Below are 17,177 nucleotides of genomic sequence, written 5' to 3'. Positions count from 1 at the left end.
ATGGCAGACAGCTTTAGATGCCCGGCTATAACAAATTCTGGCCCACAATTTTCAAAATGCCAAAGGAGTATTACAGAGACTGATGGAGAAGCTAATTTTCTGCTGTGTTCTTCAATATGCCTGACTTCTATATTTATGAACTAGCTGGTGCTGTGAATTTATTGATGAGCTAGTGCTATGTAAAGACTTTAAGTGCCTGAGTTGTTTTCTTCTGCTGTAATACCCTTGCTGTGTCAGTGCCTTATCTCTGGTATTCCTTTTATTAGGCCCTGTGTTGGGATTTCTGCAGCACCACCAGATGAAGTCCAATGGTTTTGCCCAAAGTGCATCAATAAGAAGAAAGAAAAGAAACACAAGAGGAAGAAATCTCGAGCACATTGAGAGGGTTTTCAAACTATGTCCCTCTTTTTTTTTTACGGATTGCCCCTTTTTAGTTCCTGTTTTTTGAAAGGGCAGCAGTAGCGATGAACTGTGTAAACAGCGAGATCCAGTGCAATGTGAGACCTGATTAGATGTCTTTGTACAGAGCAGAAAATGTAAAATTGCTCAGAGATTCCACCCATTTCCTGGAAAAGGCTGGAGAACGAAGCCTATTGTTAGCCTTTTCGTGTAATTAATTGTATACTTTTAAAATGAAAGTTTGTATTATATATCACAATCATTTTTTGCATTCTATATGGACTTGTCATCCTTATAGTTAAGCTTGTAATATATTTTATCTTCTCTGCTCAGAACTCTCATTGCTTTAACCAACAGTGGCATGGTGATTGTAACCAAAGTAATGGATTGCTAAGGTTTATTAAGAGAATAAATTACATTTTTTACAAAAAGATACTGCAGTGCACAGTAATGTATTTGTACAGCTATTCTTCAAGAATGGAATGGTTTGCAACATGCCTTCAGAATTTCAATTGTACTTTGAAATATTGCCACAGAAGCTGCTGAAGAATTTCATTTGAAGGACACCAGGATCTGACAAAGGAAAAGCAACTTCAAAATGAAATACAAAACATTCCACATCAGAAGCATGGGTTGCAAAGTCCAGCTTATCAGACTTCAGCCATTTTCCAGTTTGAAGGCATCTTAATAGATTAACTTCTTTCATAGAATCATACAGTGCAGAAGAGGCCCTTCGGCCCATCAGCTTTGCACCAACAAGCACCTGACCTCCCACCTAATGGCATTTACCAGCCCTTGGCCTTGAATACTATGACATGCAAGTGCTTGTCCAGGTAGTTTTTAAAGGATGTGAGGCAACCTGCCTCTACCATCCTCCCAGACAGCGCTTTCTAGACCATCACCACCCTTTGGGTAAAAAGCTTTCTCCTCACATTCCCCCTAAGCCTCCTGCCCCTCACCTTGAACCTATGCCTCCTTATGTCTGACTCATAACTAAGGGGAGTAGCTGCTGCTTATCCACTCTGTCTATGCCCCTCTTGTACATCTCTCTGCTGAATTTTGCAAAACATATTTTTATGCGTTGTAGGAAGATACTTTCTGACAATTATTCAAATCCATTGTCAGTTAAACAGTCACTCCAGACTATTCTGCGGGATAGATAGAATCATAGAAACCCTACAGTGCAGAAAGAGGCCATTCGGCTCGTTGAGTCTGCACCGACCACAATCCCACCCACACTCTACTCCCATATCCCTACATATTTCCCCACTAATCCCTCTAACCTACACATTTCAGGACACTAAGGGGCAATTTTAGCAAGGCTAATCAACCTAACCTGCACATCTTTGGATTGTGGGATGAAATCCACACAAACACAAAGAGAATGTACAAACACAAGGAGAATGTGCAAACTCCACACAGCGACCCAAGCCGGGAATCAAACCTAGGTCCCTGGAGCTGTGAAGCAGCAGTGCTAACCACTGTGCTACCGTGCCGTCCAATGACATGACATGATGACATGATTTAAAACACTAGAGGCCAAGAGTTTTCACTTAGAACAAAGTTGGTATTTTGAGGGCAAATTGAAGGTCTAGAAAAAGTAAGGCAAAAAAATCCTGCATCTCCTCATGTTCAGCATCTTCATCTTACAGCAAATAAGGCAGAAACTGCCTGAGTGAAGTTCCTGAGCCACACTAGACGATGTTTAAAACATAGTTAATTACCAAGGGATAAATGATGCTAGAAGTCTGCCTTAAAGGAAATTCAATAACAACTTGCATTTATTTATTGTCATTAATATAACAAAGCCATGAGGCGTTTGTGAACTAACCTCCACTCATCTGATGAAGGAACAGTGCTCCAAAGACTTGTATTCCAAATAAACCTGTTGGACTTTAATCTGGTGTTGTGAGACTTCTTACTATGATAAGGCTGGAGGCAGTGGCATAGTGGTAATGTCACATGGAGTAGTAACCCATTTGTCCAGGTAAGTGCTTTGAGCATGTGGGTTCAAATCTCACTGTGGCAGCTGGTGGAATTTAAATTCAATTAATAAATCTGGAAATAAAAGCCCAATGGTGACCATGAAACCATTGTTGATTGTCATAAAAACCTATGTGGTTTTCACCTAAACATCGCAGGTGGAATACAATGTGGAGAAATCTGAGCATATCCATTTTGGCAGGAAAAACAGAAATAGAGTGTTTTTTAAATGATGAGAAGTATTGAACTTTAAAGGGACTTGAATGTTCTTGTTCATGAATCACTGAAGGTTAACATGCCTTTCTTACTACAGGATTGGTATAGGAGTAAAGATGTCTTACTGCAATTATATAGAGCCATGCTGAGAATTGTGTGTGGTTTTAGCCTCCTTATCAAAGCAAAGATATACTTACCACAGAGGGAGTGCATCAAAGGGGAAGTCGTGTCTGACGAATTTATTGGAGTTCTATGAGGATGTGTCTAGGGCGGTGGATAGAGGAGAGCCGGTGGATGTGGTGTTTCTTGATTTTCAGAAGGCGTTTGACAAGGTGCCTCACAAGAGGTTATTACAGAAGGTCAGGGGGCATGGAGTTGGGGGTAGGGTGTTAGCGTGGATAGAGGATTGGCTGTCAAATAGGAGGCAGAGAGTGGGGGTCAATGGGTGCTATTCGGATTGGCGGTTGGTGACTAGTGGAGTGCCCCAGGGGTCGGTGCTGGGGCCTCAGCTATTTACCATTTATATAGATGATCTGGAGGAGGGAACCGAGTGTATGGTGTCGAAATTTGCTGATGACACCAAGATTGGTGGAACAGCAAATTGTGCGGAGGGTGTGGAGAGTCTGCAGAAGGATCTAGATAGGCTGGGCGAATGGGCCAGGAAATGGCAAATGGAATTTCATGTTGGCAAATGTGAGGTTGTCCACTTTGGTAGGAATAATGGTAGGAAGGACTATTACTTACATGGCGAAAAACTGCAGCATACGACGGTGCAGAGGGACTTCGGGGTCCTTGTGCATGAGTCACAAAAACCCAGCCTGCAGGTGCAGCAGGTGGTCAGGAAGGCGAATGGGATGCTGGCCTTCATAGCGAGGCGGATTGAATATAAAAGTAGGGAGGTCTTGCTGCAGCTGTATAGGGCACTGGTGAGGCTGCAGCTGGAGTACTGTGTGCAGTTTTGGTCGCCGCACTTACGCAAGGATATTTTGGCCTTGGAGGGAGTGCAGCGGAGGTTTACTAGGCTGATACCAGAGTTGAGGGGGTTGAACTATGAGGAGAGGCTGAATAAACTAGGCTTGTACTCGTTAGAGTTTAGAAGAATGAGGGGAGATCTCATTGAGACATATAAGATGATGAATGGGATGGATAGGATAGAGGTGGAAAGGCTCTTCCCACTCAGAAAGGACAGTAGGACTAGAGGGCACAGCCTCAAGATAAAGGGGGGGAGGTTTAGAACGGAGTTGAGGAGGAACTTCTTCACTCAAAGGGTGGTGAATCTCTGGAATTCTCTGCCTGTTGAAGTGGTGGAGGCTGCCTTGCTAAATATTTTTAAGACGCGGGTTGATAGGTTTTTGATAGGCAAGGGGATTAAGGGTTATGGGGAGAGGGCGGGAATGTGGAACTGAGACACAACAGATCAGCCATGATCTTATTGAATGGCGGGGCAGGCTCGAGGGGCTAGATGGCCTACTCCTGCTCCTATTTCTTATGTTCTTATGTTCAAAGGTTGACCAAACTAATCCCTGGAAAGGAAGAAGCATCCAATGTGGAAAGATCCAATGGACTGGACCTTTATTCTCTGGAGGTTAGAAGAACGAGAGGTGATTTAATTCAATATTTTTTTTACAGGGCTCAACAGGGTGGATACAGGAATTAGAGTAAGAATCCCTACAGTACAGAAGGAGGCCATTTGGCCCATCGAGTCTGTACTGAACATAATCCCACCTAGGCCCTATTCCTGGAACCCCATACATTTACCCTACTAATCCCACTGACATGACGGTCAATTTAGCATAGGCAAACCACTTCAGGCTGTAGGAGGGAACAGGAGCACCTGTAGAAAACCCACACAGACACGGGCCGAACATGGAGAACGTGCAAACTTCAAACAGACCGTGACCAAGGTTGGAATTGAACTTTGGTCCTTGGTACGGTAAGGCAGCAGTACTAGGCACTGTGCCATGGTGCCGCCCCAATTGTTCCCCTTGTGTGTGGGGAGTGAAAACCAACAGACACAGAAATACAGGTAGGCCATTTAAGAATGAAATGAAGAGGAACTTCTTCACTCACAGGTTGGTGAATCTTTGCAATTCTCTGTCTCAGAGGGCTGTGGAAGCTCAGTCATTGAGTTATGTTCAAGACTAGACCATAAGACATGGGAGCAGAATTAGGTAACTCTGCCCACTGAGTCTGTTCCACCATTCAATCATGGCTGATACTTATCTCCTCCCTATTCTTCTGCCTTTTCTCCATAACCCCTGATCCCCTTATTAATCAAGAACCTATCTGTCTCTATCTTAAAGACACTCAATGACCGCCACAGCCTTCAGCAGCAGAGTTTCACAGATTCACCATTGTCTGACTGAAGACATTCCTCATCTCTGTTTTAAAGGATCATCCCTTTAACCTGAGGTTGTGCCCTCTGGTTCTAGTTTTTCCTACTAGTGGAAACATCCTCTCCACATCCACTCTATCCAGGCCTCGCAATATTCTGTAAGTTTCAATAAGATCCCCTCTCATCCTTCTAAACTCTGTGTACAGACACAGAGTCCTCAACCGTTCCTCATAGACAAGCTCTTTATTCCAGGGATCATTCTTGTGAACATTCTCTGGATCCTTTCCAAGGCCAGCACATCCTTCCTTAGATACGGGGCCCAAAACTGCTCACAATGCTCCAAATGGAGTCTGACCAGATCCTTATATAGCCTCAGAAGTACATCTTGTATTCTAGCTCTCGCAATATGAATGCTAACATTGCATTTGCCTTTCAAACTGCTGACTGAACATGCATGTTAACCTTAAGAGAATCTTGAACAAGGATCCTAAGCCCCTTTATGTTTCTGATTTCCTAAGCATTTCCCCTATTTAGAAAATAGTCTCTGCCCCCAATCCTCCTTCCAAACTGCATAACTTCACAGTTCTCTACATTGTATTCCATCTGTCACTTCTTTGCCCGCTCTCCTAACCTGTCCAAGTCCTTCTGCAGCCCCTTCCTCCGCTTCCTCAATACTACCTGACCCCCTACATATCTTTGTAGACCGAGATTGGTAGTGCAGGAAAATGTGTTGAAGATTGCCCATGATCTCACTGAATGGTGGAATGGGCTCGAAGTGCTGAAAGACCTACTCCCTCACCTGTTTTGTATGTCCTTAGTCTTGTCCTTTGCCAGTCCTTGCCTCGTCTTGTCGACATATGACTTCAGACTTTCAGCAATATTGCTGACTCGTAAATGCCCCTGAAATAGCCTAGCAAGCCATTTAGTAGAATCAGACCATTATGGAGTTTAAAAAAGAGAATGAAACCAGATGGACAATCCAGCATTGATCTTGGTGCCAGAAACAATAACAGCATTCCCAGCCCTGTAACCCCGGCAAAATCCTCCTTATTGACAGCAGGGAACTTACATCAAAATGCACTTCAAACATTTGATGAGGTAATGAGCACAATAATCGCACTGACTGAGGAACAATTAGGCACCGTTCATCTCCTGCTGTCATGGGTGGCCCAGTGATTAGCACAGCAACCTCACAGCACCAGGGATCGGGTTCAATTCCCCACTTTGGTCACTGTCTACGTGGAATTTGCACATTCTCCCCATGTCTGCATGGGTTTCCCTCCGGGTGCTCCAATTGCCTCACACAATCTGAAAGACGTGCTGGTTAGGTGAATTGATGTGCTAAGTTCTCACTCAAGTGTACCTGAACAGGCGATTAGAGCGACTAGGGGATTTTCACAGTAACTTCATTGCAGTGTTAATGTAAGCCTACTTGTGACACCAATAAATAAGCTTTAATTTTATCATCATGCACTCTCTGCCGCGTGGGGAAACCCAGGTCAGGCAGGAGGCTGGGGATGTTGCTGGATTAGACTCTGTGTCCTGCTCCAACAGGTAGCACCACCTGAGATGCGCCTTTTAAAGAGTTTGGATGAATAACACTTTTAATGCCTTTGAGTAAAATGATTTATTCTAGCATTGTGGAAAGTTATGAATGAATTATTTTTAAAAGCTTTTTTGAAGACATCCGACTGTTGCTATGGGGTGTGTTGCTTCTATACAGTTTATTGTGGACAGTAAGAAGTAACATAACTTGGCCTGGGGGCATGAGGGGTCACAGGGATGGGTCAAAGAGCTTGACTTAGCATGGGGGGTAGGAAGGACAATAAGCAGGCGGGTGCAGCGGTGTAGCTTAGCACAGAAGGCATGAGGCACATTTGAACTCACATTTTAAAAGGTATCCCTCATGCAGACCAGAAGTCATGACTCCTATAAGATGTTCTGAACCACAACACTTCCAAAACCTGGCCTGATTCCATGGAAATTGCAGAGAAGGGGGAGGTACCTATCTCCAAAATGGAACTGGGAGTGTCAGAGGCGGGTTTTTGACAGGAATCAGCCTGAGGCCTTTAGAGGCACTCCCAAAAATGAGAAAGCCAGAAATGAGGTTGGAATTCCAAGAATCACGACCAACTTCCCATTTTTAAAGTACTCTCCTGAGTAATCCCAAAAATCTAGCCTGTGAGTCTGAATGCCACATAACGAGGATCACTGCAGCAGAATCAATTCAACATAAGTAGGTATGAGCAGCCACCATTGGCTTCTAACCTTGAATCAGTTCGGTGGACAATGGAAGTATTGATCATGTGGAAACATGACTGAAACTGACTTTAAATAACAATTCCTATTCACTCCAAGAGTAGTACATTGTCTAGAAATGAGCAGAACAGAAGACCCTGGTGAGGACCTCCCTCTCTCTTGCCATCTGATTTACATTTCAAGCCCTGGTTGCAGTTTGACTATCCACATTGCCCAGACAGAGAACTCTAGAGGAAGAGATAAGTCATCAATCAACATCTTTAAAATGCCTCAACGCCAAAACCAGAAGGGCCATCGGAATCAGCCAGGATTCATCTGCTTATCAACCAATGAGAACCATATAACTTTAAATTTTTATTGGATTTTAACAATATCACAACTTATTCTCCCACATTGTAATCTATTCTATTTGTGAACCTGAGAGTGTGTGTGCATGGAAATTAGAACATTTTATTATTTTACATAAGCCGAGTTGAGTACAATCAAAATTATCATTTCTTTTTTAAAGAAACTCAGAGAAACCTGTCTATTTATGTATTTTACAATCATAGCATGTATCCAGTTAATCCTTTTGATTTTGATTTGATTTGATTTATTGTTGTCTCATGTACTAACATATGGTGAAGAGTATCGTTTCTTGGGCGCTATACAGATAAAACATACCATTTATAAAGTACATAGGGAGAAGGAAAGGAGAGGGTGCAGAACGTGGTGTTACAGTCATAGCTAGGGTGTAGAGAAAGATCAGCTTAATATAAGGTAGGTCCATTCAAAAGCCTGATGGCAGCAAGGAAGAAGCTGTTCTTGAGTCGGTTGGTACGAGATCTCAGAATTTTGTACCTTTTTCCCGTCGGAAGATGTTGGAAGAGAGAATGTCCAAGCTGCATGTGGTCCTTGATTATGTTGGCTGCTTCTCCGAGGGAACAGGAAACGTAGACAGAGTCAGTGGGTGGGAGGCTGGTTTGTGTGATGGATTGGGCTGTGTCCACAATCTTTCACTCACTAAATTGGCATGTGTATCCTTTCACAATATCTGAAATAAAAACAGAAAATGCTGGAAAGGCTCAGCTGGTCTGGTGGCATCTGTGGAGAGAGAAATAAAGTTAACGTTTCGAGTACAAATAAATATTCTTCAGGGTAGAAATGTGATGAATTATATAGTTGAAGCGGTGGAAGGGGGAGAAGATGGAACAGAATAAAAGGTCAAGGATAACTGGGAGCTCAGGGGAAATTGACAAAGATATCATGGAGAGAAGACAAAGGGAGTGTAAATGGCAGTGTTAAAGACTAACAAAGTGCTAATAGTGACATAAAGGTAAGATAGCAGCTTGTATTAATGGTAGAATAGGGGCCAGTGCTCTATAAAAGCAAAACTAGTTACAGATGGTACTGCAGGGGAGGGGTTTGGGAGAAAAAATAAAAATGGAGGAGAAAGTTTGTGGTCTGAAGTTGTTGAACTTCAGACTGTGTCCGCAGTATTTTGCTTTTAAGAACTGATTGTGTTCAAATGAGGAATGGGAAAAGAACATACCTAAATGATGTTTATTTGCAGTAAACAGCAACAGAGGAGCCGCTTTTCTTAACTTGCATGTCAAGGGAAGGGAGCTTGCTCGATTGTTCCATTTTAAAGATGAATTTGAGCCCAGGATGAAACCCAGTTTGTTGGGTAAGGAAATTCTTACTTACAGCTGCAAGTCCAAATATCGCCAACGTTATCATCTGCTTATCAGAAATAATAAGGAGGTGAGGGGTCTTTTCTCATCAAAACTAATAATTTTAGACCCAGGCCTAGAAGGATATCCATGGCAACACCATTGAGTTAGGTATATATGGTGTTGTTAAACTGAACTCAGTTGCACATGTTGCTGAGTTTGTAAGTTCAGTGAATACAGATTCATCTAGATGCATCTGGATCAGCAACCTCTTCTCATGCAGTACAAATTGTTGTTTCCCTTTCACATTTGGTGATCTTGCATCTGTCCTGATGAGTTCAAGATGAAAAGTTTTGACAGCATGTTTCTTTTTTCAGCAGTACCATAAGCAGCTATCCGTATTTGTGTCTGTTGGCAGAGGGGGAAGGGGCATTTAAGCTGCTTTATTTTTTGTTAAGCCGTGCTGTTTCTCAGTCTCCCAACTTAAGATTTCTGTACTTTCGTAAATAATTTAATCAACTGTACTGATAGTGTAGATTATGGGTTCAGAAAGAACATTAAGGCAGGACCAGCAATGTACCAGATGAAGGATAATCAGCAAACATACAGCATAGCCCTTCCTTGTGGTCTAATCCAATATGGGTAATAAAACTGATCAGAATGCTCTGGGCACAGGCATCAGAATAGAGGTTCAAGGTCTTGTTATGTATAGAGTTGCCTCATTAAGAATTTATGGGCTTAGGATCTGAAGAATAGAATATGATGTTGCTGATTCTGTTCATGAGAAAAATATTGAAGGAAAAATACAACAAACTGGACAACAATGAACAGCACAAAGCATGAGGTGCATTCCTGGCACAATTCCCAGGTGTCTGGTACAACAGACACAACATCCTCGCCAAGATGGGTTGGAGGAAACAACACTCTTCTGGGCAAGAGGGGGATTTACTCATGGGTTTAACAAGACCAAACAGTGTAAAAACGAAGAGATAAACATATTCTTTCCACTTCCCATCAGTAAGAGAGTCTTGGCTCATCTCCTGTTCTGAATTGGACACAAGGAAAGAGTTGCATCGGATATTTTGCCAGTATTTGTGCAGGTCTGAATGAGGAGAATGATTTTACACTTGAACAATCATAAAATCCTGCAGTGTAGAAGGAGGCCATTTGGCCCATCGAGTCTGCTTCGACCACAATCCCACCCAGACACTATCCCCATAACCCCGCTCATTTACTCTAGCTAGTGCCCCTAACACTAAGGGGCAATTTATCAAGGCCAATCAACCTAACCCACACATCTTTGGACTTTGGGAGGAAACCAGAGCACCCAGAGGAAACCCACACAGACACGGGGAGAATGTGCAAACTCCACACAAACAGTGACCCAAGCTGGGAATTGAACCCAGGTCCCTGGCACGATGAGGTAGCAGTGCTAACCACCATTGCCACCCAATCCTTTTAACATCCCTGGGACATTCTCAGGCATTTCAGTCAATGAAGGATTTTCCAAGACCAGAAACGTCTGTGAAGCATCTGACAGGAGTTATTCCCTTGTCAATTTAGGAATCTATTGGGTAAGGCTCAAATTTAAACCAAGCATTTTTCACATGACTCTAAAGAAGAGTCATTTGGACTCAAAACATTAACTCCTTTCTCTCTCCACAGATGCTTCCAGGCCAGATGGGGAGGCAGTGGCTTAGTGGCATTATTACTGGACTGGTAATCTAATTCCCTGGGGACCCAGGTTCAAATCCCACCACGACAGATGGTAAATTTGCATTTGATAAAATCTGGAATCAAAAGTCTAATGATGACCATGAAACTGTTGTTGCTTGTCCAAAAAATTTATTTGGTTCACCATTGGCCTTTAGGGAAGTAAGTCTGCTGTCCTTACCTGGTCTGACTTACATGTGACTCCAGACACACAGCAATGTGGCTGATTCTTAAATGCCCTCAGTGAGGGGTATTACACGTTGGCCCAGCCAGTGACACCAATATCCCCTGTAGTACTTTGCTTTTATGAAATCAGGATAAGGTTGTTTGCGGAAAATGATGCAGATTTTTATAGCCTCAGTTAGGGAGTTGTGCATTACTTAACAAAACATAACAACAGCCTGGATTCTGAGAAGAGTGGTGATGTGATGATGCTGCTGAAGAAGGCTGTCCACAATGATGTATCCATCTATAGATTTTGCCCTCTCTGATATTAATTCGATTCTGGTGTCCAATGATAGTTATATCACTAAGCAGGATAAGCAGCCAATCACATTGAAGTATTCTCACAGACAGCACATCTAGAGCAAAAACCACCTAAATTTGAAATTTTCACTTTTCCTTAAAATTGTACAGAGAAGGATAATTGATTGTAGCAGACACAAGAGATTGTGACGTACTCCAGGTGATGGTGTTCCCAGGTATCTGCTGCTCTTGTCCTCCCAGATGGGTAGTGGTTGTGGGTTTGGAAGGTGAGGAACCTTGGCAAGTTCCTGCAGTGCATCTTGTAGATGATACACATGACTGTCACTGCTCATTGTTGGTGGGGAGATTGAATGTTTGTGGAAGGGGTGGCAACCAAGCAAGCTGCTTTGTCCTGGATGGTGTTGAGTTTCTTCAGTGTTGCTGGAGCTGTACCCTTCCAGGCAAGTAGAGAGCATTCCACCACCCTCCTGACTTATATCTTGTGAAAAGGCTTTGTGGAGCCAAGAGGTGAGTTATTACTGCAGGACTCCTAGCCTGAGACCTGCTTGAGTAGTACAGTATTCATATGGCTAGTTGGCTTGTCCAGTTCAATTTCTGGTCAAAAGTAACCCCAAGATGTTGATAGTGGGGGCATTCAGTGATGGTAATGCCATTGAATATCAAGAGGTAATGGTTAGATCCTCTCTTGTTGGAGATGTCATTACCTGTCTGACTCCGATGTTATTTGCTACTTGTGACCCGAAGCCTGGATATAGTGCAAGTCTTGCTACATTTGGACATGAACTGCTTCAGTATCTGAATGGTGCTGAACATTGTGCAGTCATCAGCGAACATCTCCACTTCTGACCTTATATTGGAAAGAAGGTCATTGATGAAGCAACTAAAAAGGTTGGGCCTTACCCAGAGGGACTCCTGCAATGATGTTCTGGAGTTGTGATAATTGACCTCCAACAACCACAATCATCTTCCTTCGTATCAAGAGAGGCTCCAACCAGTGGAGGGTTTTCCCCCTGATTCCCACTGACTCCAGTTTTGCTCGGGCTCATTGATGCCTCACACTGTCAAATGCTGCCTTGATGTCAAAGGCCGTCACCCACACCTCACCTCTGGCATTCAGCTCTTTTGTCCATGTTTGAACCGAGGGTGTAATGAGGTGAATTGCTGAGTGACCCTGGTGAAACCCAAACTGCTTCAGTGAAGAACCAAGACTGCACAATCATTGAATTTCTACCGACTTTTCCTCTTGGCTAAATTTAAACATCCAATACTCTGCGGGCTTTTATTTCTTTTTGCATGCTTGGGGAGCGTGTGTGCTTTTTCCATGAATGGGAAGAGGGATGCACTTGTACATTTTTTTAAACAATCTTAATATTCTGCCTAAGTGGGTTTCAGTAACAAAGCTGATTCCTGGTTTATTACGGCGCACAGTTAAGTACATATTAAATTGGCAATGTCACATCCTATTTTAAATTCAAACCCTGTTATAACCAGCCTGGCACTGGGAAAAAGAGAGGAGTCAGTTCACCTTGTCTTCACCTGGTCATGATAGAAGAAGGAGAAAGAGAGATCTAAACGCAGAGGGGAGAAGTGGTCAAGAGACATCAGACAGCTTGAGCTGACAAAGATAAGATTGTAATCGAGAAATGCAGGAGCCAGGAACAGCTCAGATCCATCGCCCCATTGAAATCCATTCTCAAAAGCTTGGCCCATTGGCTCAACCTTTCAAAGTATTTTTTTTAATTCCATGCTTCCATCTACATTTCAAACTATACCATCAATCCTTGTGTCACTGTAAGCGTGGCTCTCTATTGTGTTAGCAAAGTCATTAATAAACATAAAGAAGAATAATGAAAGCGAAATACTGTGGGTAATGGAGATCTGAAATAAAACCAGAAAATGCTAGATTAACACAGCAGGTCTGGCAACATCTGTGGTGAGAAGCAGAGTTTTTAGATCGAAATGACCCTCGTACGGAACTGAAGATAGGTGGAAATGTAAAGAATTGTATAGTTGGAAACGGAGCTGAGGAGCTGGTGCAGAATAGAGGAACATGGATAGGTCAGAGAAAAAGAAATATTGACAAATGTAAGGAATGGTTGCGGTTCAAAAACAAATACATACTCATCTCTATCCCAATCTTCAACCACCTAGCCAATCACCAATCGATCAATAATTTGCCATCATTCCTTAAACTTTAATTTTGGCTGACTGTCTCTTACAGGAACATTATTGAATGCCTTCTGGAAATCAGTATAAGCTACATTATTTTCCTTCCTTCTTTTCTTTCTTTCTCTCTTTCTTCCTTTCTCTCTCTTTCTGTCTTTCTTCCTTTCTTTCTCTTTTTATTTCTTTCTCTTTCCTTCTTTCTTTCTTTCTTTCTTTCTTTCTCTCTTTCTTCCTTTGTCGCCTCTTTCTGTCTTTCTTCCTTTCTTTCTTTTTCTTTCTTTCTCTCTTTTTCTCTTCCTTCTTTTCTTTTTGTCTTTCTTCCTTTCTTTCTTTATTGGTGCCACAAGTAGGCTTACATCAACACTGCAATGAAGTTACTGCAAAAATTCCCTGGTCACCAGATTCCGGCACCTGTTTGGGCACATTGAGGGAGAATTTAGCATGGCCAATGCACCTAACCAGCATGTCTTTCAGACTGTGGGAGGAAACTGGAGCATGCGAAGGAGACCCATGCAGACAAGGGGAGAACGTACAGATTCTGCACAGACAGTGACCCAAGCCAGGAATTGAACCCGGACCCCTGGTGCTGTGAGGCAGCGGTGCTAAGCATTTAACTTTCTGCCTAAAAAGATTCAGATGGGTTTCTTAGACCTGGCTTACCCTTTACAAATCCTTGCTGGCTCTCTGTAATCAGCTCAACTTCCTCTCTCTGCTCTGTCCTTAATTACAGATTCCAATAACTTCCTTACCACAGCTGTTAGACTAACAGGTTTATAATTTCCTGGTAAGGTGCAAGTATGCAGGAGTTTAGTTTCACATGCTTTTACCATCAACTTTACTTTATTTAAAAATATCTCTTGGGCATTTCATTCAAGTTGCGTGGGATCGTTGGGGACCATAAATAAATTGGCTATCAATTTCGTCAGTAATTGAACATTGAGAGTTCAAGGATGGTCAAAAAATTGCTCATTAAGTTTAACTGATCTGCAATATAAGTATTTGTAAATGTACACATTTTATAAATTATTTTGTTATTATACATGCGAGCTTAGTGATTTCTCTGAAATAGTACCACTGGAGATTGTGGATATTTTTCTGTTCCTAGATCTGGCCGCTGTCTTTGTTGGAGACAGGTAGGAAAATCGTATCAAAGTCTCAACAGCAAACAGCTGAAGCAGCCACTGGAAAGACACTACAATCTGCGAATCAAGGTCGTTGTGGAGAAAAGTACCTGGGAAGCGCAATAACATTTTTGTCCATCTTTGTACCATCTCAGAAAATTTCTCAGCATGGAAAATGGCGTTGAAGAATTTTCTGGGAAAAGGACTTCAGAAAGGAAAGGAAATCTCATGAAAGAACGAACAAAGAGCAAACTAATTTGCGCAGAGACACAGAGGGAGTATTTCAAACATGACTCATAAGTCGACTTCTGAGAAACTGACATTTTTAAGAGACTTAGTCATTGCACAGTGATCAAATATTTTATAATTAGAGGCATTGCTTTTTTATATATCTTTGAGGCACGTTTAACTGCTCCCTGTGAACTAAACAAGGAATGCTGGTGTTTAATATTTTTACTATCAGAGTGGAAATAATTCCCATGTCGCTAGAATGCTATTCCTATTCATTAACAGGGTGAGTGAATCAAGACAATGGACCAAGTTCAAAATAGACAGGTTTTGCTGTTGCTGAATTCATTACAAAGAGTTTCCATATATCAGGCTGCATTATAAACAGTTCCACAGTATTTGAAATCACAAAGCACAGGGTTACATTATATCAGGATATACCATAAATAGGACGGCACAGCAGCAGAGAGGTTAGCACTGCTGCCTCACAGGGCCAGTGACCCAGGTTCAATTCCTGGCTTGGGTCACTGTCTGCCTGTGCCTGGGTGCTTCAGTTTCCTCTGAAAGATGTGCTGGTTAGGTGCGTTGGCCATGTTAAATTCTCCTTCAGTGTACCCAAATTGGCGCTGGACTGTGGCAACTAGGGGCTTTTCACAGTAAGACCATCAGATTTGGAGCAGAATTAGGCCACTCGGCCCATTGGGTTTCTTCCACCATTCAATCATGGCTGATATTTTCCTCATCCCCATTCTCCTGCCTTTTCCCCATAACCCCTGACCCACTTATTAATCAAAACCTTTCTATCTCTGTCTTAAAGACACTCAATGACCTGGCCTCCTTAGCCTGCTGCGGCAAAGAGTTCCACAGATTCACCACACTTTGGCTGAAGAAATTCCTCCTCATCTCTGTTTTAAAGGATCATCCCTTTAGCCTGAGGTTGTGCCCTCTGGTTCTAGTTTTCCTTACTTGTGGAAACATCTGCTCCACTCTACCCAGGTCTCACAATATCCTGTAAGTTTCAATAAAATCCCCCCTTATCCTTCTAAACTCCAACAAGTACAGGCCCAGAGTCCTCAACCATTCCTCATACGACAAGTTCTCCATTGCAGGGATCATTCTTGTGAACCTGCTCTGGACCCTTTCCAAAGCCAGCACATATGGGGCCCAAAACGGCTCACAATAACTTCAGTAACTGCTCACAATAACTAACAGTAACTTCATTGCAATGTTAATGTAAGCCTACTTGTGACACTAATAAGTAACTTTAAGTAGTTTGATTAACCTGAACTTAGCATGAGGAATGTTACAAGGTTCATGGCTAAGGTTTGCTCCATTTGAATTCTTTAAATTTTTTATTCCTTTGTGGGATATGGGCATCACTGATTGACCAACATTTATTGCTCTTCCGTAGTTGCCCCAAGGACAATTGAGAGTCAGTCACATTGCTGTGGCCCTGGAGTCACATTTAGGCCAGATCAGGTAAGGAGGGCAGATATCTTTCGTTAAAGGGCATTAATGAACCGGATGGGTTTTTCCGACAATTGACAATGGTTTCATGGTCACCAGTAGATTCTTAATTCCAGATTATTTTTCATATTGAATTTGAGTTCCACCACCTACCATGGTGGGATTTGAACCCGGGTCTCCAGAACATTAGCTGAGTTTAAAGGCTAGCGATAATACCACTAGACCATCGCCTCCCGTACATTGGCCTACTGAGATACCTAATGACACATGAATCATGAAGATTGGCAAGTATCATCTTCGTTTCGATGAAGGGTGATGGCATTATTATTTTGTGGATGAGTGTGGACTGATGCTCAGTGTGAGAACAATACAGAGAGGCAGTACCAGCTAAGTGGTACCCAACTGAATGGAGAGAGCAGAGGGAACTTAGTGGTGAACATTCATAAATGATTGAAGGTGGCAGAACACATTCATAAGGTGGTTAAGAAGTCTCACAGAATACCTTGTAATTAGAGCTATCGACTAGAAAATCAAGGAATTTATCCTAATCCTTTATAAAACTTCAATTGGACCTCAGCTGGGAAACCTGGGGCGGAATCTTCCATTCGCTCTGGTGGGATTCTTTAGTCCCATTGCAGTGAATGAAGACTTGGCTGAGCGCCAAATTCCCTGTCCTCACTTGCAGTGGCAGCAGGGTGTGAACAGCTGGTGTGTACACATCTGGACACCACAGTTCAGGGAGAGTGTCATCGTCCTGGAGAACGTAAAGAAAGTTCACCAGGAATGAGGGATTCAGTTGTATGGAGAGATTGGAGAAGCTAGGATTAATCTCCTTAGAGGAAAGAAAGTTAAAGGGAGAATTAATGGTGACCTTCAAAACTATGGAGGGTTCTGATGGAGCAAATTGTGAATCATTATTTTCTCTGACAAGCAGATTGGTAAAAACTGCTCTTAGTTGAAAATAATTAGCAAAGCAACTCGAGAAGAAAGGTGGAGAAATTGCATATAACTGAAGTTTATTAAGGTGTGAAACCTGCTTCCTAAAGGGATGGTGAAATCCGACTGTGAGGAACTTTAAAAACATAATTAGACATGTGTTTCGAAAAGAATAGTTTGCAGGGATATGGGAATAAAACAGGAGTGTGAGACTAA

The 17,177-nt window shown here is 42.4% G+C and overlaps 1 protein-coding gene across 3 annotated transcripts in view; it reads left to right on the top strand.

Annotated features, from left to right (window-relative positions):
* taf3 (TAF3 RNA polymerase II, TATA box binding protein (TBP)-associated facto) overlaps positions 1-832 on the top strand; it is a 190,983-nt gene extending 190,151 nt beyond the window's left edge. For all 3 annotated transcript variants that reach the window (XM_080207704.1, XM_080207706.1, XM_080207705.1), the window contains one exon: positions 267-832. In XM_080207704.1, coding sequence (XP_080063830.1) covers positions 267-381 — 115 coding nt within the window. In that variant the 3' untranslated portion in view covers positions 382-832. The remainder of the gene's footprint in view (positions 1-266) is intronic.
* Positions 833-17,177: the final 16,345 nt, after the last annotated feature.

This window comes from Carcharhinus amblyrhynchos, chromosome 19 (assembly GCF_965287045.1).
Source record: "Carcharhinus amblyrhynchos chromosome 19, sCarAmb.v2.hapA, whole genome shotgun sequence".
In the NCBI taxonomy this organism is placed as follows: Eukaryota; Metazoa; Chordata; class Chondrichthyes; order Carcharhiniformes; family Carcharhinidae; genus Carcharhinus; species Carcharhinus amblyrhynchos.
The sequence above is the reverse complement of the archived record's forward strand: the minus strand, read 5'-3'. Positions and strand labels throughout refer to the sequence as shown.